Below are 27,070 nucleotides of genomic sequence, written 5' to 3' on the forward strand. Positions count from 1 at the left end.
TTACTCATGAGTCAATTTCTAACTTGCCCTTGAATATGTCCTCATGTGGTCCATTTTTGTGATCCATGGGCTCTAAATTTATCATTAGCTTCATGCTACGTGGCTCTTTCCCTCAGGTGATCTATCTTTTCAAAGTGTGTGGCTTCTTGGTACTTTTTCATAGCTTTCATTCTAACCTCAGTTGCATGTATGTGTTAATGTACCCGTGATGTGGGCATCTCTTGAATGCACCTTCAGTTAGTCCAATATAAGTCCCCTGCACATTTTGATATATGAGCCACATCTCCTACAAGCTCAAAGTCATGTCCATGACTTCAGCAATTTCTTCTTAAGAACCACTTAAAACGAATTGACATGTGAAAACCTCCACACCTTTAACTTATGACAACCCCTTTCGCCGTACTTCCTTTTCTCGAGATTGCCATGTCATCGTTTTTGAAACCTCAAATTTTAGTTGAAAGGAGCACAATGGCTTAGCTGTAAGCCAAACTCTCTTACACCCAATGTTACACCAAGATTCAGCTCATACCACCCCTGGTTGAGATATTTTTTCACCACTTTGTGCATACAACTCCCTAGTACGAACATTAGTTGTTCAACTCAAACAAATTTGGGGCGGCTACGCAATATTTAACCTAAGCATTCCTACAATAACAAGCCAAATGTTGTCACACTATCATCAAAAGCAAGATCCACCATTATTTCAGCAGTTACTCTCTAAATAATTTGCTACGTTGACTACTATAGTATCAAGAATGTGTGACCTTAGGAGCCTGCTGGCTGCTATATAAGGTGTAGCACATACTTTTTCCGACTTGCACATTGAAATAGACATTAAGAATGACTAGGAGTAAATGGCAACACGACTCAAAACAAACTTCTTAAATCCAATTTAGATTCCATCGTGTCATTTGTTCATAAAAGCACTGTGTCCCATGAGAATCCATCTGGTTGCAGTAAGATCAAAGATGACAGACTGAATAAAAACCTATCAATATAATAGAATGGCTGCTTCAGGGAGCTCGAGCAGTGCAATCTTCAAAATGTGTGCTTTTTTGCATGCATGTTATACAGACAACCTTTATGTACTTCTCTGCTGCCAAAAAGGACTAAATGAGAAACTGGACTAGAGAGGGCAACATAAGCTGTGATACATTATTTCAAGAGTGATAGGAGATATCTCCAATGTCCACTTCTTTGAAAAAATTCAGGGAAAATCGAAGGCCCTCAGGGCCATCATCACGGCAAAGGTAACCTGTGATAACCATGCAAATAGTCAAACTTTTGTGCATAAAAGTTGGACAAACTCTTGGAGAATTACCAAAGGACAGCAGCATCATGGACAATACAGTAAATGACACACCCTTATTCTCAGCAGCAAGAAGCTGTTCCTTAGCAAGAATCGGAGCCATGCCAAGAGCTCTGGCGGCATCACTGGCACTTATCCCAACTCTCATAGTCCCAGGTTTCTCCAAAATAGACCTTAATCTCGAAAAAACCTGCATTACAAGAAAAGCACTGCATGAAAAATATGTCATCTTGAAGTAGAGACACTGAAGGACATCAACTTTAACAATACATATGCAATTCAAAACTTGAACCGACATTGTACCCAGACCTCTTCATCACTTTGGGATTTTGATTGAATGACCATAACACCACTGTCGAAACGCCGTAGCATCACATGCCTGCAGTTCTCCTCACCCAATCATAACTAAGAATCTAAAAAGATGGGAACATACATTTCTCTACACAATAAAATGTATCTACATCGACCCATTCATCACACATTCAGATAGAATGTATCGCACTTCACTTTAAATTTCGTTGAGCTAGAATTCATGCTCTGAGATTACGACAGGATCTAAGTTCTTGTCCTTAATCTTTATAAGATTAAAATACCAAGCATGAGAGAGAGAGAGAGAGGAAAAGGATTTGGGCGCCGGGGGGGGGGGGGGGGGGCGGGGGGCACGGGGGGGAGCGCAGTTGGAGGGTGGAATTGCCTTGGTTATTGTATCTTACACATCAATTTTTTCCCAAATTGTGCAAGCCTGAAGCAAGTCCTCTGGAGAGATGAGTTCTGCAACACCCAAACAGTTTGGTTGGCAAAAAATTGGACTTTCAAAAATTTTCTAGTACTAGAATACTCCAACTTGAGCATACCTGTCCCTCGAGCTCGATTGAACAAGCAATACACGTCAACCAACGCCAACATCCCTCCAGCTTTTTGCAGGGGTTCCCTCACAAAGTCTGCCAGCTGAACAGCAAAATATGAACTCCACTTCAGATCTCTCTCTCTCTCTCTCTCTCTCTCTCTCTGCAGAGCCTCTTTGGGCAGCCAGCCAATATATTGGGATCCTACAAATAAGTCTTGGAACACCATAGTAGGAGCTTGGAGAGGGTTCCCACACTCGCAAGCTTGATCATGAGCATCACATGAAAAATGTGCAGTTGACAGCTAAATATAGAGCTGCAACTTATGATCTTTAATACAAGACCATAAACATAATATCTTCTCTCTCTCTCTCTCTCTCTCTCTCTCTCTCTCTCTCTCTCCATATGTGCAAAGCAATGCAAGGAGATTCACATAGTCAAAGAGACAAGTCTACTTTGTATCACCGACTACCCCTTGGATGTATGGCCTGGGCATCAGGTTTGGAAAAAAAATGGATGGCAGAGAACCCACCTAGCTGGAACCCGCGCAGTTAGGGAGAGTGGCACGGCTTTCTAGGCGAATCATGGAGCAGGTGTTGGCCTACGGACTGCATCAGCAGCCCAGAAAAAAGGTGGAAATTCTCAAGAACTAGAATATGCCCAAATATATGATGACACTACAGGGAAATTGAAAGCTGGAACTTTAAAACAAACTAGTTTTGTTCCTGAGTTCAACAAATTTCCTATCTTAAAAGAAAGGGGCACTTCAAGAGGGAGGCTTCTCAGGCACCACCTAAGAAACCTCAAACTCAAAGATATCCTCTCCTGAAAAAAGAGGAGTCCAAGAAGGCCAACCAGGAAATTCTTTGCTTTAAATGTTTAGGCAAAGATCTTGCTGCTTGGAACTGCCCTAAAAATAAATAGGTAGGAGCTAAACCCCAAATAGACCCCCACAAAAACAAATACATGCGGTGCAAGTGTTTCCGCTTAAAAAGTACACAGAGGTAGAGATTTATCATGAGGATAGCATCCACATGTGTTGCCTATCATTGGCAATGTGGCAGCCCACTTTTGGTCCTCATGATTTAATGAGGATGCATGGAAAGATTAAGGGGCAAAAAGTAATAGTTATGGTTAATGATAGCGCAACACATAATTTCTTAAACTATTCATTAGTCAAGAAATTGAAGTTGCCAGAGAGTCCAAGTGCCCATAAATATGTGGTCTCTCTAACAAAGGGCAATGATAAGAAGGTTTGGGACACCATGATTCATGGTGTAGAGATTGACATTCAAGACTATTAGGACGCCTTGTATTTCCATCTTGATAGAACAGCTATTGTTCTTGGTCAAGAGTGGTTGTAAAGTCTTGGGCATAGTTTAGAGCGAAGTTATTTAAATAACTCCATTATATTTGAAAAGATGGTAGTCTTCCAAATTCAAGGAGAACATGATGTACCCAACTCTCCCCTTATTTGTTTGATGGAATTGAAACAACTTCTACACCACCAACAATGCCAGGTATATCTCTGTGAACTTACTTTTATTAATGATTTTATTTTTGCTACATCTGAAAAGAGTAAATTTTCTCTTGATGCTGTTAAAAAGTATGAATCTTCTATTAATGATTTAACGGCTGAATTTAAAGATGTTTTTTCTGTCTAATTTGGCTGATGGTTTACCCCCTGAGAGAGATGTAGATAACAAAATAGACATAATTCTTGGATCTACCCTTGTCAAGTGGAAGAATGTTAGGTTGAAAGACAATGAACTGAGTACCTTAGGAATGGCCCAATTCAACCTAGTAACTCACCTTGGTCTTCACCAGTTTTAATGATTTTAAAAAAATGATGGCACTATGCACTCGTGCATAGACTATCAAAAATTAAATAAAATCACAATAAAGAATAAGTATCCTATGCCTCACATTGATGAGCTCTTTGATCAACTACAAGAGGAAAAATATCTTATAAATCAAGTGCGAATCAGAGGAGAAGATATCCCTAAGAAATCTTTCGTACTAGGTCCGGGCATTATCAGTTTAGAGTAATGCCATTTGGTTTAACAAATGCTCCAACAACTTTTATGACACTTATGAATAGTGTCTTGAGGCCAAATTCGTTGTAGTATTCTTAGATGATAGTCATCTATAGTAAAAAGAGAGAAAAAAAAACTTGAATATTTGAGAAAAGTGTTCCAATTGCTTAGAGATAACTCTCTTTTTGCAAAAGAATCCAAGTGTGAATTCTTTGCAAAAGAAGTGAAGTATTTTAGTCATGTTTGTACTGGATCCCAACAAGGTAAGGGCCATATTATAAAGGCCACAAGAATTGCTGACATTCTTAGGTTTGCCTCGATTTTATAGGAGATTCATCCAAGACTATGCTAAGAGTGTTGTTCCGATAATGTACCAACTTAAGGGGAAGGAAAGTACCTTCATATGGGAAGAACCTCAAAAGAATAGCTTTGAGAAATCAAAAGTGGCTATGGCATCTACTCCTGCCGTAAAGGTAGTGGATCCCTCGTGGTTGAAACAGGCGCCAATGATTTTGATGTTGGGATAGTACTTTTATAAAAGGGTCAACCAATGACTTTTGAAAGCAAAAAGTTAGATCGTACCCAATGAAATTTGAGAAGGAACTATATGCAATAGTCTATGCTTTGAAGAAATGGAGGCACTATTTGTATAGTGCCAAATTTGAGATAATTTTTTATCAACAAAGCATTAAGTGGATATGCGATTAGCCAGAGCTTAAAAGACAAAAATCTAGGTGGGCTGAAATAATGCAAGAGTTTGATATCCAATTGACATAACAGAAGGGAAAGTTCAATGTGGTAGTAGACTACCTAAGCCAAATGCCAATTGTTGATGAATTGAGTTTTACTCAATTCTAAAATGATTTCTAAAGTCCTTAAAAGAATAATGTGAGTTTAATCCTCACTTTTCTGAAATATGGAAAGCAATAATTAGGAGGGATCCAACTGATTGAGGGCTTTCATTGAGGAGTCACATGGAAATAGTGACACACCACAGGCTAGTGACTGAAAAAAATATACTATAGAGAATGGCTACCTACTCTACAAGGCTAGAGTATGTGTCCCAAACAATAATTACATTAGGCACCAAAAGTCTTTTAGAGAGTCATGATAGTCCAAGTGCTCGACGCTCGGGAATTCAGAAGTTTCTGAAGAGGCAATTCTAATAGATAAGAACGTCAGATTATGGATTGAAGTGCCAAAAATGCCAAGTCAATAAGGCTGAATTTCTTAAGGTAGGAGGTCTCTTACACCTATTGGAGATTCCATCTAGCAAATGGAAAGGTATCTCAATGGATTTTATTATTGGATTACCTAGGACATAGAGGAGGCACAATAGACTGCTACAAAGCTTGCCTTGTTAAGGATATGGTCAACAACATGGCACTGACTTTGAAGAAACCTTTGCTTCCACTACCATTCAGTATTGCGAGGTTCATCAACTTGATGTTAGGATTGCTTTCCTTCACAATGATTTGATTGAGGAAGTCTGTCAGCCAACCTCCAAGTTTTGAGGTTGAAAGTTCTGAAAATTAACATATGCCGGCTAACAAAAGTCCCTTATGGATTGAAGCAGGCACCCGGGGCATGGTATGCCAAAGTACATTAACATTTGTTATGCCTTGGTTTTTAGGACAGCCCCACAAAGGCCCCTCTTTATGTCCAAAGCAGTGGATTTAATCCTTTACATGGATGACATGCTTATTATTGGGCCAAATACACAGCAAATTGCAAACTTCAACTTCAAAGCTGATTTGCATAAATCATTCACCATGACAGATATAAATCACTTGCATTACTCTCTGGCCTCTACCGTGACCCAAGTTGAAGCTTTTCGACACGCTTTACACTTTATACCTTTTGTCACATGATTTTGCTTTTCTTGTACTATCATAAGTTGCTATATCGGATATCCATAACGGATGAATATTGTACAATCATAATTCAATTTCTAGGTACTTCTAAGATGTAACCACGATACTTCAACCATACAGTGGAGGGTGTATTGTTGCCACTTTAGCCCTGATATGGCCTTGTAGGCCAGTTAGGATATTTAGTCCACTTGGGACACCTACAACATCTAGGTAGGACACTTGGTCCACCTACGACACTAGGCTGCACTTGGGCCATACAGGTCCCCTATCTTGTACTTTTTAAGGATCCATTTGCAAGTACGCTCCATTGTATTGTTGCGCTTGCATTCTAGCTTTGCTTCCATTGTTTCCTTCATTTCATTTCATCCAACATTTTGGTGTTGGTTCCAACCTCCAATACCAACAAGGTATTTTCCAATATGCTGCCCACATGGCAGCCTAATTGTTGCCCATGTGGCCGCCCTTCTTTTATTTTCATCTCTGCCCCCATGGAGTGAGCCCTAGATCACAAGAGAGAGAATAGAGAGAACACTCATTGCTCACGCATGTAGAGAGAACACTTAAGATATGGAGAGAATGCACATAGATGTACAGCCAAACAAAATCTCACAGATTGAGGAACTAACTTGTGACAACACCTTCAGCAAACAATCGCTGATGTAAGCCACCAAGAATAGGTACTGTTTGCTGATGCTTCTACTGTAGACCTCTCCTAGATCACCACGTGTCCAGAATAGACTTCAGTGGCTGCTCTAGATAGATCTGATATATACCTTTGTAAGACTAGAATAAGTCCAATCATACAAATTGAGAATTTTTGTTGTTCTAAAGAATGAGAATAAGATTATCTGTTGGGGCTTCTGCACCCGCGTAAGATAAAACGATGTAGTTGAACAGCTGATCACCACTTGGACGAAAATTCAAAGAATTTGCATGTCCGCTAAGGTGATAGAAAAAAATACCTTTGTAAGACTAGAATAAGTCCAATCATACAAATTTAGAATTTTTGTTGTTCTAAAGAATGAGAATAAGATTAGCTGTTGGGGCTTCTGCACCCGCGTAAGATAAAACGATGTAGTTGAACAGCTGATCACCACTAGATAGATCTGAACTGCTCTTCTTGTGCCGGCTCTTCTTCTCTGGGTAGATCTGCCCCTTCGAGTGCTGTTGCAACATCCAAAGACTCTATCTTGAGCTGCAATCAGCCTCTCCTCTGCATCCACCAGATGGCTGGTCTGCTCCCTGGAGTGGACTGGATTGCCCAAAGACTCAAGTGAGGAATGAGCCCCAAAGGGACCCTTTTATAGGGCTTGAACTCCCGTGGACTGGCCCAGTCTGCCAGTCAACCAACTGGTTTAACAGACTGGCCGACCAGTTTGTTGGATGTCTTTGGTCCTTGCAGGTCTGTTTCTGCCTGTCTACTGGTCCTACGCCAGCCAATCTGCACCTGCTACATCATCTCTCCATGCCTATACAGATGCACCATCTGCTCCAGAATATGCAGCATCCTTCAGTCACTGCCCCGACCTTATAAGCCCTAATGGATCTTGTCCAAACCGCTCCAGACTTCAGCGCAACCTGCTCCAGCCCTCTGCCTAGTCTGCAGAACCTTCCACGAGCTGCCTGACATGTGGAGCTGTCCCAGACATGCTGCCAATTTGATCCCTGTGCTTCTGTTCCGTACAGTTCTAACCACCAGATCATCTCCAATCAGGTCCCTAACCTCTGCGCAGCCTCGACCGTACACGGAATCCCCTGGGGTTCCCCTCAGCCCATCGCTTGCCTAGCGGCTCCTCTCACGCCTCTCCTACAATCCTCTCCACTCTCTCCAAGCTACACCTCTCACTCTCTCTCATCTAACCCCTCTTATCAGCCTCAAGTTCACCCTCTCTCTCTTCCTCCTTCCTTCTTTCCCAATCTTAAACCACAGCCCTTAACGATGAACCAATCAAGCACTTGCAGGGCATAAATATGAATTTCGAAATTGAGGCATACCTGGAGAAAAATTCGTCCAGATTTCTCATAACAGAGATTCCTACCTCAGGATTTGGCTCTAATACCAACTGACACGACCGCAGCACTCCTGAAACCTCTAATCTGCAGGCAAACACAAGAACACACCAACATGAGGAAACTAAGCAGGCTGCTCACCAACCAACCATGACTTCTACGGGATACGATCCCGAATCAAGAGATGTCCCCTCCGAGCCATGAGCTGAGCTACTGGCACGAACTCCCGACCAGATCCTAACCAGCCTGGTGTCCCATACCATCAGGTGGTGCTGTGAAGCCTGGGATCTGCTGTTGGGCCTTGGGCTACGCTATGATGCAGGTGCGCGTCCACGACTCAATCTAGGATCAGACCTAGCACCTGGGACAAGACTTGCTCCCATCGGCCCCCTGAGCATTGAACCTCTAGGCCCCTTATATAGACTCGGGTCCCATGCGCCAAAAATAGCGAAGACCTATAACTGGTTCGTACCCTTGCCACTCAACCCGAAAATCAAGCCTACCTAGCCCTAAGCCTCCCCAGGCTACCTGAGCTAGTCTTGTGTACCCAGTACACGTCAAATACCAATCCGAGCACATGATAGTCACCATCTGGCACAATTTGCAAACTCCATCGAAAGATCCTAAGCAAAGAAATCTATGCAGCTCCTCCACATAGATCCCCTCCATTAGGAATCCATCCAAAAACTCTAAAATTACATCCAATTGTTTCCAGGCTTTTGACATAAATTCCATATACCACGAAATGGCCTTCCAATTCTCTGCCTCTGTTACCATCGGATGGAAAATGGGCAGTATATCATGAGGGCATAGGAGTTTAAATCCAAACCAAAAGACTCTCAATCTTAAACTAATGTATGGTCAATTATATATCTAGATGAATCTAGGAACATGCCCAAACTCGTCCTCTAAAAACACAACACATAGTGCTGTTCCATAGACATGTTGGTCTCGCGTAGACATTAACAGACTCTCTCTCTCTCTCTCTCTCTCTCTCTCTCTCTCTCTCTCTCTCTCTCTCTATATATATATATATATATATATATATACCTTTGTAAGACTAGAATATGTCCAACCATACAAATTTAGATTTTTTTGTTGTTCTAAAGTCCGAAAATCTACACAGAAAATAAAAGAAAAAACGGAAGAAAAAAGAGGTAACAAAAACTTTTTTGAAAAACAAAAGAAAGACATACTTAGCAAGCAAAGCAACACTTATGTCGGCATCAGTGCCCAAAGCAAAGCAACACTTATGTCGTCATCAGTGCCCAAGCGTGTTATAGACTGATGGGCATTATGTGTGTACACAAGCACACAAACACACCCCATATAATATCTATATCTATATCCGTATCTATACCTCTCTCTCTCTCTCTCTCTCTCTCTCTCTCTCTCTCTCTGTGTGTCCCCGCGCACGTGTGCATATGTTACGCTCAAGTCGAGGTCACATGACCTTGGAAGGATTGGTCGACATTTTCCTTGAAAGGATCAATGTTTGGATTATATTTGTTTGGGCTTCATGTAAATGATCGAAAAGGAATCAAGGTCAAGGTCCTTGGTAAGGGTTACATGGCACTAGACTAGGTGGATCTAAGACTAAGGGACCTAAATGCATGAAATGTGCCAAGGGGCAAATGGTTTTAATGATATCCCAAGAGAGGCGTAAATGATGCATTAAGGAAGGACCCTAAAATGAAGACATGTCGCATACTAGATCCATCTAGGGAATTTTGGAGCTTGGTGGAAATCAAGTAAGAAAAAAAGCTTCAACGTAACGACTTGAAAGAAGAGAGAACTTACGACCACCGAGATTGGCTGGGAGGTGATTTAGTTGACAGGCTATCGTTGGATTGAGGAAGGATTTGGCAACGGACAATATGGAACTGGGATTTTTTCTAACAGGATCAAAGAAAAAAAACTAAGCTGGTAAATTGTTGCGTCGTCTGGTTCAGGCCATCAGGCAGTTTGTTAGTTTGGGTCGACGTTGAACATCAGGGTGGCGCACGCGCTAGTCACGACTTGTTGACTGACGAACAGATGCGCGAAGCAATTCTATTCCCAAACGAGTCCAACAGTTGCTTCAATACTTCCTGTTGATCATATAGGAACCAAAGCCGAACCATGGATGAAAAGCCTTCAAATTTTCTTCTAAGTCTCCTGAACGGGCAGCTTTTTCACCCATTTGTTGCAGTGGCCACGTTTGGTTGCTACCTATGGGTCGATTGCAAAAGAAGTCCATGTGGAAAAGCTACGTATTTTTGAATTGGGCTGGCTGCTGCCTTCATACGTAGGGCTCTCTTCATTTGAAGGCGAGATTACTGGAGTTATGACTACCTGCAGAGAGTTACTGGGTCATCACGAGACTTACTTGTGACATTTCATTATTTGGAGAGTTCGGTTATCAACAAGTATTATGCAGATAACAGAAGATAACTGTTGAAGCGAGAGCTAGGGTGTTTTGGATCTCCAACGAGGGTGTAGCTGAGCCACAGCAGAAACAACTTGATCTATCCATGCAGCATGAATGACCAGGGAGCTTTCTATGCCTTTTACGTTTTGTTGTGATATATGCTAGTTTATTTGCCTCCGTGTTTGAGTTATTTCAGATTGCAGGAGTTTCCCTAGTATAGGAAAAAGTGGGGTTTGGTTACAGTGTGATATATGCCTAGTTAGCTGTAAATTTGGAAGTTGGACTTTCGAATTGTAATTAAAGTTTCAAGCGGTGTTTTTTTTTTTTTTTTTTTTTAACACACCCATCGACCTAAATGGAAGTAGAAGAACCTTCTAGGATGGATCCCGTAGAGTCGGAAGTCCGGCCGACCCCGCAGGTGTCGCGCCCAGCAGGTCATACACTATCTGGTAGAATTGCAATGTTAGAGGATGCCTTGCAACAGATTTTAGCACTGCAGTTACAAGCAAATGTAGGGCAATCTCAGCTCAAGAAAATGGTACATAGTATGTCTGCTAGACCATCCCGTGAAGAGAAAGGTAAATCTGCAATGGAACCAGAGTCCAGTGTTCATACAGTCGAGCCTAGGAGGGCTAAGGTGCCTAATATTGCCAATTATAGGCCAGAAAAGTATTCTGATCGGATGTCTAACCGTAGTTCCGATATCATTGAGAGCTGGTTACACAAATGGGACGAGGCATTCGCCATTTGTGAAATCATGAATGATATGAAGAAAATCCGCGAGGCCACCCATATGTTTGATGAGGCAACGGATAGGTGGTGGATAAAACAGCAGAAAGATAGAGTAGCATCCACTACTTGGGAGGGGTTAAAAAAAGAATTTAGAAAACACTTCTTACCTCCTGACGAAGCATCCCGAGCTTGGGATCAGTATCAAAACCTTCATTAGAGAAATTTGTCAGTGGCGGAATACACTGATAAGTTCAGAGAAATTGTAATGAAGGTTAATGAACCCCTACCTCAGTCAATCCAAGTAAAAGATTTTATCTTTGGATTGAATAATCGAATCAAGATGGAAGTTCAGGCTAAGTATGCAAACACGCTAGATGAAGCAATTGCCATAGCCCTGAACTATGAGGATGCAAAAGGGAACAGACCAAGTCGGTTTGTGCAGGTTGGGACTCAGTATGGATACCCGAGCTTGGGATCACTATCAAAACCTTCGTTAGAGAAATTTGTCAGTGGCGGAATATACTGATAAGTTCAGAGAAATTGTAATGAAGGTTAATGAACCCCTACCTCAGTCAATCCAAGTAAAAGATTTTATCTTTGGATTGAATAATCGAATCAAGATGGAAGTTCGGGCTAAGTATGCGAACACGCTAGATGAAGCAATTGCCATAGCCCTGAACTATGAGGATGCAAAAGGGAACAGACCAAGTCGGTTTGTGCAGGTTGGGACTCAGTATGGATACCCGAAGAAAATTGGGTTTAAGAAGAAGTGGATTGGTAAAGGGAGTGCCTCACAACCTAGTGGTCAAGCCAAGCAGGCGAAACCAGTTGAGACTCCTAAATCAAGTACCACCATTGGAATGAAAAGAAAAGTAACACTAATGGCAGCCCTGTTGGGGTAAAGGCACTGGCCACCCTATGTAAATAGTACTTTATGTTGTACTTTAGTGTAGGACACTTAAGTACGCTAAGTACACATTTGTACTTAGCTGTACTTAAGGGTTACTACCTTATCCATAATATAAAAAGTGTGTACTTGGGGAGGTACCACTCACTCATTGTGATTATCCCCACAAGTGTGCGTCTACAGTGAGTTACTCCCTACTCCCTACTCTCTCCCTCCAAACTATCAACTGGTATCAGAGCCAACGGGCTCTCCCCCCCCTCTGATCATCCTTCATCCTCACGGGCTTTTCACCGCGCCATCTCCCTCAGCCAAGTGGCTGGGACTAGCTTCGTCGCGGGATTCTCTGCGTGAGAACGGTCCCCATCTCTCAGCCTTCGACGCAGGCCTCCAAACGACGGCTGGCAGCAAAGTCTGCACGAAGATTATCAAGCAGCTGCACTCAGCTGCTGCGCGAGAAGGTGCGAGCAGGCTGTGCATGAGAGGCGGGCGAGGCGCGCGCGCGAGCGACGGCAGGAAGGCGGGCGAGGAGGCACGGGCGCGAGGCGATCTGCTGCAGCTCGCTGCCGACAGCAGTCGGCCACAAGGCCAACCACAGTCGGCCAAGGGCCGACATCAGTCGGCCACAAGGCCAACACCTTCGTCGGCCAAGTGCTGACACTCGGCTACCACATCGCTCTTCCGATTTCGACACTTGCGCATCCAGGGCCAAGCCGGCTGACAGGGGTTCTACGAGCTCTCCGGGCGAGCGTGTGCAAGGCGGAGAAGCGGCGGTGAAGGCGTGGGCGAACGAAGCTGCAAGGCGCAGCATCAAGAGCTAGCTGCAGCGTAAGAGCTGCAGGTGGGCGAGCTACAGCCGATCAAGGTCAGCTGCAGCCCCGCAGCTGACCATTTTCGGCCAAAGGCCTACATACGTCGGCCACATCGCCACGAACAGCAGCACAGGCAGGGTACCGTGCAAAGGTACGCAGGGTACGGGTGCATCCTGTGCAAGGGCACACATGCTGTTCTTTTCTTGCACTTCGACAGCAGATTTTTTATTTTTTGTGCTTTCCCGCACATCGAGGAGGATCTTTGAGTCGCACTGGGCTCATACATTGAGGAGAAATTCTTTTCTGTTTATTCGTTGTCCACGGGACAACATTGTACTTCGCCATTGGCATATGCGCCAGTGTTGAGACAGGTGTTATTCACTTGGCCAGTGACGGGTTACACAGCGTATGCATTGACAGATTTGCAGTGTGCATGCCTATTACTTGAGCAGAAGTCTATGCCATCTTGATGCGGTGTATGCATTGTCACTTGCAGTGTGTATGCTTATTCGTTGACAGAAACAGATGCATTAGTCCGGGGTGTTACCCACACATGCAGTAAATGCAGGCAGTCTACAAAATGTTGTAAAAAATGCCATTCTAGAGCACAGCAGTACTCTAAAATTTGGGGCTTTGCACCTGCTCCAGTGTATTACTGTTTGGGGGGAAGCTAATGCTCTTCTCATTCTACATTGGAACCCGTGCATTTCTAAAATTGTGACAAAATCCCTCAAAATCCCTGTTCAAACAAGGGGCTTTTGTTGGCTTCCAATCCTATACCGTATAATTGCAGTAGAAGGACTGTTCCAAGTCAATACGGGTCACTTTACAGCAGTTTTTTTTTGGGGCAACCGTGTCATAATGCAGGTCTGAATATTACATGACAGTTTTGGAACTGTTATGACAGTCAAATCAGTTCTGTAATCACTGTTATAACAGTGTCATTTGCCTCCAAAATAATCCATAAAGTTGCTGGACTGTTCGAAGGCTGTTTTATTACAGCTGTACTGTTTTATTACAGCTGTACTGTTTTATTACAGCTGTACTGTTTTATTACAGCTGTACTGTTTTATTGCAGCAAGGGGGAAGAGTGGTTTATGCCACAAAAACAGAGTTCTTTTCATTGAAGCTTCCGCTTGCGGGAGAGATCTTTTATTTGTGCTTCACTGCACATACATTCAAGGAGTCAGGCAGTTCCATTGAGGAACAAACTCTTCTTTCTTTACCATGAGTTCCAGCAGCGACGTGTCGTCCTTGTTCCAGATAAAGAAGCTCGAAGGAGCTAAAAACTACGACATATGGAGGACACAGTGCTACAATGTGTTGATGCAAAAGGACCAGTACAAACCTATAAAGGAGAAGGGTGTTAAGCCCTCCAACGTTACTGATGAGCAGTGGGAGAAGATGGACAACTTGGCCATGTCTACCATTATGCTTACAGTTGTTGATTCACTGGTCGTAGGCATCAGGGATGAACCTACTGCGTGGAAGATGTGGAAACGCCTTGAGGATACTTATGCCAAGAAAAGTGCCACGGGAAAAGCTTACTGGCTGAAAAAGCTTGTTGGTCTTCAAATGAAGGAGGGGACACCTATGTCCACTCATATTATTGAGTTTAACAGCATATTCAGCCAGGTGATCAACCAGGGGTTGAAGCTCGATGATGAGCTGAAAGCTACACTCATCCTATGTTCTCTACCTGAGTCATGGGACACATTCAGGACTTCTACCAGCAACTCAAATGCCATTCTGTTATTTGCAGATGTGGAGAGTGCTCTTCTACAGGAAGAGATGAATAGAAAGAACAATTCTATTGGGAAGTCAAATGCTTTGAATGCACGCAGCAGGTCCAAAACACGTGGAAAAGACAAAGAAAGAGAAAGGAGCAAGTCCCGCTCTAAAAGTGATCTTGTATGCAACTATTGCGGCAAGAAGGGACATATTGAGAAAAAGTGTTTTAAAAAGAAGAACGACCTAAGAGCCAAAGAAGGCAAGTCTAAGAGCAAGGAAAAAGAGGAGCTGCATGTTACTTATGTTAGTGACAGTGACAGTGGACGTGAGATATGTTTCACCTCTACACTGGAGGCTCATACACTTCATGCTGGTGATGGATCAGATATGCTTTCCTGGATTATAGATTCAGGTGCTTCCTTTCATGTTACACCCTACAGAGATCTGTTTGTCAGATATGCAGGAGGGCAGAAGGGAGTTGTCTTTCTTGGTGATAACCATGCATGTTCGATCATTGGCATAGGTGATGTCAGGCTTGTTCTTGAAAATGGCCAACAGTTAATGCTCAAAGGAGTCAGGCATGTCCCTGAAGTGAAGAAGAACTTGATTTCCACAGGTTTATTGGATGACGATGGTTATCAGACCACCTTTGGCAGTCAGAAATGGAAAATCAGCAAAGGGGCAATGGCTATTGCCAGGGGTCCTAAGGTTGATACTTTGTACTCACTTCATGCTGGACATTGTACGCATTCCGATGTAAATGCCGCCGAGCTGCCAAAGATTTCATTGTGGCATAGCCGGCTTGGCCATATGAGTATTAAGGGAATGGAGCAATTGGCTCATTTTGGTTACTTGCCGAGTCTAAAATTTTCAGATTTAAAGAAATGTGAATTTTGTCTCTACGGTCGTCAAGTACAAATACCTCATAAGAGAAGGTCAGATCAGAAATTACAGCTCTTGGAGCTTGTACATACAGATGTGTGTGAGATGCCTACACTCTCTTTAGGAGGTTCTAAGTACATATTGTCATTCACAGATGACGCCACCCGCAAAGTGTGGGTTTACACTCTCAAAAAGAAGAGTGACACGTTCAAGGCTTTCACTAAGTTTGTTGCACTGGTCGAAAATGAGACAGGCAATAAACTGAAAGCTTTACGATCTGACAATGGTGGAGAATATTTGTCCAAAGAGTTTCAGGAATTCTGTGAGGCAAAGGGTATTCAAAGGGTGTTGTCTGCACCATATGATCCTCCACAGAATGGTACCGCTGAAAAAATGTTCAGGACCATTCAAGAGAAAGTCAGATCCATGTTGTCACATGCTGCACTGCCCCACACATTTTGGGCTGAAGCTGTAAAGACAGCTGTGCACCTTATTAATAGGTCACCAAACAAGAGACTATGTGGCGGTGTTCCTGAACAGGCATGGACGGGTAAGCCTCCGTCTTACAAACACCTACGGGTCTTTGGTTGTGTCGCGTATGTGCATGTACGCAGGGAGGACAGAACTAAACTGGATCCAAAGTCTCTTAAATGCATATTCCTAGGTTACGGTGACAAAGGTGAGATGGGCTACAGGATTTGGGATCCCAAGAACAGAAAACTTATACGCAGCAATGATGTCGTGTTTGATGAAACCATCATGTTCAAGGAACCTGTTGTACAGCAGGGACCTTTAAAAGTAACTATTGATGATGACAGGCATCATGGGCAACACAAACAGGCTGTAAATCAGCCACAACAGCAGCATAACCAGCCATTAAATGATGCTGCAGCAGGTCCTAATGGACAGCCAGGTATGGCAGAAGACATCCAAATGGATGAAGCACAGTTAGGTGATCTTCCTGACATGCAAATGCAGCCAAGAGACATGGGACAGCCACCTTATCTGGGTGATGAACAGGCTGGACAGCCAGCTCAAGACGATGGTCATTGGGTTAGAAGGTCAACCAGACCGACGCGGCAGCCAGAAAGATTTGTTCCAGGCATTGATTATTTAATGCTCACTGATTGTGGAGAGCCTTCATGCTACAGAGAGGCTAGGCAGAGGGCAGACAAGGTTCAATGGGATCTTGCTATGAAGGCTGAAATGGACAGCCTTCACAAGCAGGCACCCAGGGAATGGTATCATAAGTTTGATACATTCATGCGAACCCAGGGTTACAGGAGAAGTGACATTGATCACTGCTTATATACCAAGAAAGCTTCAGATGGGAGTTTACTGATCCTCATCTTGTATGTGGATGACATGTTAATTGCTGGAAAATCTCATAAGGAGATGAATGCCTTAAAAAAGCGATAGCACCAAACCTTTGATATGAAAGATCTTGGTGATGCCAACCATATATTGGGTATGCGGATACTTCGGGATAACGAAAAGCGGATGCTATATTTGTCCCAGAAGGAATACATTGGCAAAGTCTTGCAGAGATTTCACATGGAGGGGGGGAAGAGTATTGGTACTCCATTGCCTCCTTATGTGAAAATCAGTGCTTTGGACAGCCCTCAGACAGATGCTGAGAGAGCTGAGATGTCAAAGATCCCGTATGCATCAGCGTGTGGCAGTCTCATGTATGCTATGGTTGCAACCAGGCCCGATATTGCGTTTGCAGTGGGAGTGGTTAGTAGATACATGGCAAACCCCGGCAAGAAGCATTGGAATGCAGTGAAAGGTATCATGAGATACCTGAAGGGTACACAAGATTTGTGTATATGTTTCGACAGTCAAGATGCAAAAGTGCAAGGTTATACAGACTCTGATTATGCCGGTCACCCTGATACCCGGAAGTCTACTACCGGATACGTTTTCACTTTCACTGGAGGTGCAGTGTCGTGGGTATCTAGAATGCAGCAATGCGTTGCATTGTCTACCACAGAAGCTGAATATATTGCAGCCACTGAGGCATGCAAGGAGGCTATATGGCTATCTCGGTTAGTGGCAGATTTGGGTTATCCATTGGAGATTCCATTGTTGCATTGTGACAGTCAGAGTGCCATACAGTTGGCACGTAATCCTATCTTTCATGCAAAGACGAAGCACATAGATGTGAAATATCACTTCATCAGGGAGGTGCTTGAAAACAAGCAAATTCAGCTTGTTAAGGTGCATACAGATGACAATCCGGCAGATCTGTTAACCAAAGGGTTAGCTGCAGAGAGGTTTGCACACTGCAGATCTCTTATGGGTATTGGTTGAGGCCAATATTCTTTCTCTCCTTGAGGGCACACTGCCTTTAAGTGGGAGGTTGTTGGGGTAAAGGCACTGGCCACCCTATGTAAATAGTACTTTATGTTGTACTTTAGTGTAGGACACTTAAGTACGCTAAGTACACATTTGTACTTAGCTGTACTTAAGGGTTACTACCTTATCCATAATATAAAAAGTGTGTACTTGGGGAGGTACCACTCACTCATTGTGATTATCCCCACAAGTGTGTGTCTACAGTGAGTTACTCCCTACTCCCTACTCTCTCCCTCCAAACTATCAAGCCCCAGCTTGATTGAAGTCTTCTTTGAACCTAGAGCAAAGGGAGAAAGCGAGGAGAGAAGGCTTGTGTTTTGGATGCCTTCAGCCTCATCAGTGGAAAGATTGTCCAGGAAACAAAGATCCTCGGATGGCTGAGATGGTGGTCTCAGAATGCGACGTGGAAATGGAGGGAAATCCCACAGCAAAACAGACGCAGATTCAGCTAGCGGAATCTGCTCGAAGGTCAGTACCTGTTTTGTTATGTGTGTCTGTTGCTAAGTTAGTAACTAGTGCACCTAATAATATCCTATCAAAGCCCGCAGCAACAGGGTATACAGCCTTCAATGATACGGAGTTAATTAAGATGAAAGGGCACGTAGCTAATCATGATGTCATTGTGTTGTTTGACTCAGCGTCAACACACAATGTAATTAACTCCAAGCTTGTAAAGAGGCTGAAACTAAAGACTAGCCCATCTGACTATGCATATATAGTCAGAATGGCAGATGGAAGTTCAACTGAAGTATGGGACCAAAGGGTTACCCAGTTGGAGCTTCGAATTCAGGACTATGTTGAGAAGCTTGATTTTGAAATGACTAAGCTTGCTCATGCAGACATAGCCTTGGGTAAGGCTTGGCATTCTAGGAAGAATCCAACCATAGATTGGAAAAAGCACATTTATCAATTCAAGATGAATGATGTGATGTATGTCTTACGAGGTGAAAAAAATATGCCTCAAGATGAAAATTCGAAAAGCTCAAGAAGAGTTTTTGTTTCTTTGTACAGCATCAGTGCAGCCGATTGATGATTCTTCGGTTAGCACTGATGTTGCTCAAAATGGAGAGATGGCCAAGCTGGCTCATCAAATAGTAGAGGAGTTCTCTGATTGTTTTAGAGATGAGCCGCCTTATGGGTTGCCTCCAGAGCGGAATGTTCAGCATAAGATTGAACTAATCCCGAGGGCAGAACCTGTAAATAGACCTCCCTATAGGTTGAGTTTTACTGAAGAGACGGAGGTGCGAAGACAGCTGGAAGAATACCTCAAGTTGGGGCAGATTCAACCAAGTTTCTCACCTTTTGCTTCGCCAGTGATATTAAAGAAGAAGAAAGATGATACTTTTCGCCGTTGTATAGATTATAGAGCATTGAATAATATCACTACTAAGCACAAGTATCCGATGGCTCGGATCGATGATTTACTAGATGCATTACATGGGGCCGTAATTTTCAATAAGATAGATCTAAAATGTGGCTACCATCAGATCCATATTAGAGCCGAGGATGTGCATGAAACCGCTTTTAGAAGCAGATTTAGACATTATGAGTTTTTGGTAATGCCCTTTGGACTTACCAATGCTCCAGCTACATTTGTCATGCTTATGAACGATTTACTACATCCGTATATCGGAAAGTTTGTAGTACACTTTATTGACGATATTCTAGTATTCAGTAAAAGTATTACTGAGCTTCATGAACACTTAAGAATAGTGTTCAGTACTTTGAGGAAAGCCAGTCTTTATGTAAATAAAAAGAAAACTATACTATGTATGATAAGACTTAAATATTTAGGATTCATAATTACTCCTGAGGGGGTAGAAATAGATCCAAAGAAAGTGGCTGCGATACTGACTTAGCCAATCCCTCAGAGTCTGACCGCTTTGCGATCATTCTTGGGATTTGTCCAATTTTATCGAAGGCATATCAAAGGATATATCGCCATTGACTAATCTCATCTCAGATAAAGTACCTTTTATATGGGGATAGAATCAACAGGAGAGTTTTAACACCATACAACAAGCTGTGGTCTCAGGACCAGTGTTAAAATTAGTTGATCCCCAGAAACCGTTTTTTCTTGAAACCGATGCAAGTGGCATTGTGGTAGGAGCAGCTCTCCTCCAAGAGGGAAGGCCAGTAGCCTTTGAAAGCAAGAAGCTTTCTCCCTCTCAATGAAATTCGCCACCTCATGAATTAGAGTTGTATGCTGTTGTCCATGCTCTGAAAACATGGAGACATTATTTATATGGATCAGAGTTTTATGTTGATGATGATCATGATACTATGAAACATTTTTGTAAACAACCTGACTTGAGAGGCCGCCAAGCTAGGTGGGCAGAACTCATGCAGGAGTTTGACTTGACAATTCGGTACTTAAGAGGGAAGGATAATAAAGTTGCTGATGCGTTGTCACGCATTATGCATAATATGAGTTTCACGGTATTAGAGAGTGCTCTAATGACCCAGATTAGAGAAACTCAAAAGGTGGACGAGTTCGTCCAAAGTCTTTGGCCTAAGGCTCATGTATTCAAACCCGGGGAAAAGGATGACTTGGCATCCAGAAAAGGCCAAACTTATGCAAGATATGCCATAAGGGATGGTATGCTGAAAAGAAATGGGAAGGTACTAGTACCTAATCAGAATGATCTCAGACAGAGAGTCATTTGACAATGCCATGATAGCCCATATGCGGGACATTCAAGAGTTAAGAAGACATATGATCTCGTGAAGTGAGATTTCTTTTGGCCAAAGATGAAAAAGCATATTCATGAATATGTGACATGTTTTTCGTGTCAAGTAAGGCAGAACGGGTGAAGCCACCCGGACCTTTACAGCCCTTGGAAATACCACTAGGTAGGTGGGAGAGCATTTCCATGGACTTTATTGTAAGGTCTGCTCACGACACAAGGGGGATATGATTTTAGCCTTGTAATGGTTGATCGTCTTACCAAGATGGCTCACTTCATTCCAACTAGAGAGTCTATTAGTGCCCCGCAAGTGGCGGATTTGTTTATTAGACATATATATTTCGTTTGCATGGATTACCCAAATCCATAGTGTCAGACAGAGATGTCAGATTTACCGGTCATTTTTGGACTGCAGTGTTTGAGACACTAAGGACTGAGTTGGGAATGGGTAGTGGAGATCATCCAGAAACGGATGGTCAGACGGAAAGAATCAACCAAATTTTAGAAGATATGCTTAGAGCATATGTGTCATTGAGGCAACATACATGGAACAAGTGGTTGTCATTGTTAGAGTTTGCCTACAATGATAGAAAGCATTCCTCTATAGGGTTCAGTCCGTTTGAGCTTGAACTATGGTTATAGACCAGCGAATCCAACTATAGTTGGAGTACCTCAGAAAGTGCCTAGTGCTGCGAACTTTGTGGTTCAGATGCGGGAGATGCTAGCACTTGCGAGAGCTAACATCCACCAAGCTATAGATAGAGCTAAGGCGTATGCGGATGAAAACCGATCCGCTAGAGAATGTAAGGAAGGAGAAAAAGTTTTTCTCAGAGTTTCCTTCACACTCTAAGTCTTTTGACTGCAGGAGAGTGTGCTAAGTTATCACCTCTAAGTCAAGAATACGCAAGGTAGCCTATAAATTAGAATTGCCACAGGGTTGTAAGGTGCACCCAGTGTTTCATGTTTCTTGTTTAAAGAAATTTTTGCATACAGGCGACTCACTAATCGAGGGTGTTGTTTTGTTTCAAGAGATAGAGGATAATGCAAGACACAAACCAACAGGAATCCTGGACCGAGGAACAATGCAAGTACGCAATCAGAAGAAACCCACGGTGTTGGTTGCATGGCATGGTTTACCTCTATCAGAAGCTACCTGGGAATCCGTATATCAGTTACGCAGAGTATTCCCAGACTTTATCATCAAGGACGCTGATGCCTGAAGAGGGAAGGAATGTTACGCTCAAGTCGAGGTAACATGACCTAGGAAGGGTCGGTCGACATTTTCCTTGAAAGGATCAATGTTTGGATTATATTTGTTTGGGCTTCATGTAAATGATCAAAAAGGAATCAAGGTCAAGGTCCTTGGTGAGGGTGACATGGCACTAGACTAGGTGGATCTAAGGCTAAGGGACCTAAATGCATGAAATGTGCCAAGGGGCAAATGGTTTTAATGATATCCCAAGAGAGGGGTAAATGATGCATTAAGGAAGGACCCTAAAATGAAGACATGTGGCATACTAGATCCATCTAGGGAATTTTGGGGCTTGGTGGAAATCAAGTAAGAAAAAAAGCTTCAACGTAACGACTTGAAATAAGAGAGAACTTACGACCACCGAGATTGGCTGGGAGGTGATTTAGTGTGCCTGTGCCCGTGATTCGACGTAACAAGCTAGGAGAAAACAAGTTTTCATGTAATAGCATATATGCCTGGTCTTCTGCCCTATCTCCATTCTTACAAAAATTCAGAATCTCAAACATCACAACAGTCGGTGGTTGGCCGAGAAAACTTTCATCTCCCAAGAAAAGTACTGCAAAGAGATCCTGAAGCGGTTTCAAATGGTAGCAGCCTCCAATTGTTGGTCGGCTTCGAACTGCAGGAGCTAGCTAACCAAATAGTAGTGGGTTTTTGCTGTTACAAGCCATGTGCAGATAACCCCTGAGTAGAAAGACGAGAACAGAAATATTGCGATTTTGATCTTCCTTTTTTATATTGTTGTGCTGAGGTTGTAAAACGACACCGTGGGGCCCTGAATTCTGTCTCCTCCCAAAAAGTGGAAGAAAGGGTGCCCAGGAGCTAAAACAGAATATACATGAACAGCCTTGCATGAATTTTTTATACTTAAGTCCATTTATGTACACATGCATATCTACTTACAAGCCAACCATATCATTTCCTACAATCATCTGAATTGATACTTGGCCACACCTTTGCATATGAGTGTTGCAGGCCGGCTAGCACAGCACTAAGGGAAGCACCTGACGGGACAGCTGCTGATGGTAGAGAGCACCAGCTGTCTCCTTTGTTACAGGTGATGCTATGCCGACACTGAGAAGCCAGTCCTGCATTTCTTGTTTGGACCCCAGCTCTTCCTCGTCCATAGATCCTGATTGACCACCTTGTACTGCTGACAATTTTGCCCTCATTTTCTCTGCCAAGATCACCATCTCTTTGGCTTTACTCTGCACATAATTCCCAATTCAGGTCAATACCTTCTAAAACAAAATGCTTCTGCACAAAATTCAAAGCTGTTTTACTTAGCAGCTAAACAAACTTCAGCTGTAATTCCTCCATAGCATTCCCATCCCCTGCACATGCTAATGCTTGCTTTTTCTAATTGTCATGTTCACCAAAACTAGAAAAGCTGACACCATTAACAAGCAATGGAAAAACCTAGCATAAGGAAAACAGCCATGCACCATAAAGAGAGAAAAATACCACATACAATTATTGTAACATACAAGGACATCAATTAAAAGAGGCATGTTTTCAGCACAAGACTGAAACAACTCCCTGAAACTCACAAAAGTTTTCATGATCAGGGGTCAACATGAGTCATGCATGCATGTATTAACTAGGTGTAGGCATGCACCTGTGCGTGCACATACTTATATATAATATCTAGATGAATCCAGGAACATGCCATCCTCTAAAAACACAAAACATAGTGCAGTTTCAATCTCATGATAGTCACTCATAAGGTTGAAAACCATAAACTCCATCACGCATAGCAAGGACTAGCTACTATGATATCCCCACTGGCATCATCAGCGCCCAACAGTGGGTGTAGGCCATAGTATAAACGTATGCTCTTACACATAAAAATCCACACACCCACACATACTTGAGCATCCATTCGTACAAAGGTCTTTGTACTGAGTTTCTGTCGGCAGTCCGGAGAAGAAGGGCAGACTCATACCTGACAAAGTCTAGCACTAAAGGAGAAGGCTAATAAAAAAGTAGTCGACACAAGCTAAAACTGCTTCTAAAGACTATACAATTTCATTTTGGTCTCTGCTAGACGAGCATCTAAGCAAAAAAAAAGCTTAGACAATCTATCTGATAGGGTAACGCACCACTTAAGATAGAAAGAATTTATCACAATATCAGCAAGCCGCAACATGGACAAAAACAGAAGGTGAAATTTGCATGTCCGCTAACATGGCAGAAGCATATATCTAGATGAATCCAAGAACATGCCCAAACTCATGCTCTAAAAACAAAACACATAGTGCAGTTTCAATAGATATAAATATGCACATGTGTATGTAGATATATAAAGACACACATTCACATACACGGATGTAAATATGCACATGTGTATGTACATGAATACAAAGAATTGTATGCATATCTACACAATACATATCCACACAGCCACACACACTTGAGCATTCATTTACACAAAGGCCTTTTCCCAATGAGTTTTTGAAAGCATGCTAGAGGTGAAGAGCAGACTCAGCCGTGACAAAAGCTTGCACTAATCCACATTCTTGTCATCCAAGCTATGCCTGCCTCTAAAGACGAGGGTATTTCATTTTCGTCTATATATGGACTAGCCTGGGTCCTACCTCACGTGAACCAGGGTCATTTCATGTGGCAAAGCCAAAGGCAAGTCCCGAACAAGAATGTGTTCCTCTCCACCAGCATAAGGCATATGATATCAAAGACATCAAAGAATGACTAAGAACTCATTTAACTTTAGCCTTCAACAAGCTACCACAGCCTTGAAAATTATAGCTGCTGAATGATTCTTGCCAGCATAACGTAGAAGTCTCTGGTCTGGCAAAAATAGCATCCTTGCACAAACCACAAAGAGGATGGTAGCTTGACATGAACTTGGCAAATACCAAAAAATTTGAGTTCACCGCCCAGCCCCTTTAGAGCTCTCAGGTCTCAGGTTTACAGGCTCTCTCAGACAGTTCAGACAGTTTAGGGCAGCACCTAACTCTGGGTTGGGCTGAACTCCCAGCAACTCGGGGGTTAGTCCCAGCAAGGGGGTGCCCAATCCACACCGGCCACCCTGGATGTCATTGATGTTACATTTCTGTATAGCGCTCTCTCATTTCCAACACTGTGCCATGCCAGATGGGAAAACTTCAGAATTATGATTCTCATTAATCTACATTTCTTTATAGCCCTCTCTCGTTTTCCCTTTCACATTACGTCATGGACTAGGGGAAATTACGCTCTTCCAAAGGAAAAACATCGAAATAAGTCCGTCCCTATTTCCCCTCTTCACATAAGCCGTCAGGCATTAAGTGCACCTTTTATTAGCAAAAGAAGAGTTTGATGACCTCATACTGTAATCTTTACATCCCGTGTGCATGGTTGGGTCTTTGTGCGAGACTCACCATTAAAGCATTCAAATCGAGAAATGCATCGTGTAGATTTTTGTCCGTCTCGTCCCATTGCTCTTGCTCCTTCCGCAGGATGCCCGATACTCCGGCCATGGCTGGCTTCATTCGGCTCGGCCCAGAGGAAGCTGTGGATGCCGACGAATGATTCGCATCTTGATTGTTCAAAGGCTGCCCAGCATTCGCTTGTTGAGATGCCTCCCAAGCTTTCATCTGCAGAAGTTCTACCAATCTTGCAATGAAAGAATCTGAAGTAGATTGACCTCTGAGAACAAGCGATATGACAAGAGAAGAGACCGCCGTTTTGGGGCCTTGCAATGAAGGAGTGCCATCAGAAGTCATCAGCAGCTGCAATTTGATCCGAGGGGAGGAGAACATAGTTTTGATGGTCTTCTTAGGGGGGGAAACTTGCGCAACTGCAGCCAGAGGGATGAATCCTCCTGTGCGGTGATGCTCATCGAGCCAGAGGATGCGATGAGTAGTGATAGTGATCAGGCCAGTTTTGAGAGGGGGAAAGCCATCAGCTTCGAGGTCAGCATTGTCCAGAAGATGGCACTCGACCTCTCCGGCGAGCAGCTGAGGTCTTCCACTGCTGGTGAGTTTGAGGGGTTGAAGCAGCTTCGTCCATCGACCTTCCATACCAATCCTCTCTCTTCCCCTGCCCCTCTTATCACTGCTGCTGCTTGCTCTTACGCCATAACCCACCTCTTTTCCCTCCTCACGACTGCTGCTTGCTTGCTCTCTCTCTCTCTCTCTCTCTCTGTCTCAACCTCCTCCCCCTCTTCACGGCGGCTGCTGCTGCTGCCCTCTCTCTCTCTCTCTCTCTCTCTCTCTCTCTCTTTTAACAACGAATCGATATCATCATCTCCTGAACATACAAACAGGCACACCAACGAATCAACATCATCCTCTCCTTCACATACAACGAAGAAAACCCACAGATCGCTGAATTCGCATCTGCCCAAATCCCCATCTTTCAAGCATATTTGGCAGCTTCACATGCTCATCTCTCTCTCTCTCTCACTCTCTCACACACACACACCCGCCTGGACCTTCTGCTTTCGCTTAAATTACGAGTATCAACCTTCTCTCACTAAACAAGGGGTATACGAGTCAATTGTATATGATATGCAATACCCAGGTTCAGACATTATTTCAATTGACCTAGCAGGTTCCTAGTAATAATAGGGAGCTGATTTTCATTCTTTAACTTTTACTAACTAGATTGCTTGATGAATACTTCTCTCTTTTGCTATCTTGTTGAGGTTCACATGAGTCACGTTGTCAGAAATGATGCAGAAGATTGATGTTCAATTGCATGCAACCTTTTCTAGAGATTTCGTTATCATCCAGTCCTGCTTGCACTTGATGTTGTTCATGTCGACAGTAAAACGTAGTTTTTCTTTTTTTCAAAGGAAGACAAATTCCTATTCTTTGCACTGTAAGCAAATCTATTGTCATTCCACTTCGAGCGAACGACGGGGAGATGTATTTCAGAAATGTATAAATAATAAATCAAAACCAAATTGAGACAGAAGCATGCAACTGTGACAGGAATAATCCAAACCCAAAGCTGCATTGCATGTACGACAAAAGTTCCAGCACCATTTGCAACTTCATTGGATCCCTTTTTTCGAAGGCACAAATGTTTATTTTTTGGGTCAAATTATGTTCCTACGCTTTAGGAAATAGTACTTCCGCGCTCTAGCCGGATGGCCCTCGAGCGTGTTGTAACCTAATGGACCTACTGTGTTGTGGCTCCTTATGTAGTACTGCTCTAAAGTTCGTGCTTTGTCTACAGTGTCTGTTGTTTCCAAAACTTTGATTTCAAAATTTTCTTTGAAG

At 43.0% G+C, this 27,070-nt stretch overlaps 1 protein-coding gene across 1 annotated transcript; it reads right to left on the reverse strand.

Annotated features, from left to right (window-relative positions):
* Positions 1–865: 865 nt before the first annotated feature.
* Positions 866–26,226, reverse strand: LOC147899147 (EAP30/Vps36 family protein). Its single transcript, XM_087378190.1, has 7 exons — positions 25,223–26,226; positions 22,847–23,050; positions 2,164–2,257; positions 2,023–2,080; positions 1,619–1,688; positions 1,364–1,499; positions 866–1,255 (listed from the first exon to the last, which is right to left on the reverse strand). The coding sequence occupies exons 1-7, from the start codon at positions 25,862–25,864 to the stop codon at positions 1,161–1,163; spliced, it is 1,299 nt and encodes a 432-aa protein (XP_087234316.1). The 5' UTR covers positions 25,865–26,226; the 3' UTR covers positions 866–1,160.
* Between the last annotated feature and the right edge of the window lie 844 nt (positions 26,227–27,070).

Source organism: Dipteris shenzhenensis, chromosome 8 (genome assembly GCF_047967505.1).
Source record: "Dipteris shenzhenensis isolate YYH24624 ecotype China chromosome 8, Dip_SZ_1.0, whole genome shotgun sequence".
In the NCBI taxonomy this organism is placed as follows: domain Eukaryota; kingdom Viridiplantae; phylum Streptophyta; class Polypodiopsida; order Gleicheniales; family Dipteridaceae; genus Dipteris; species Dipteris shenzhenensis.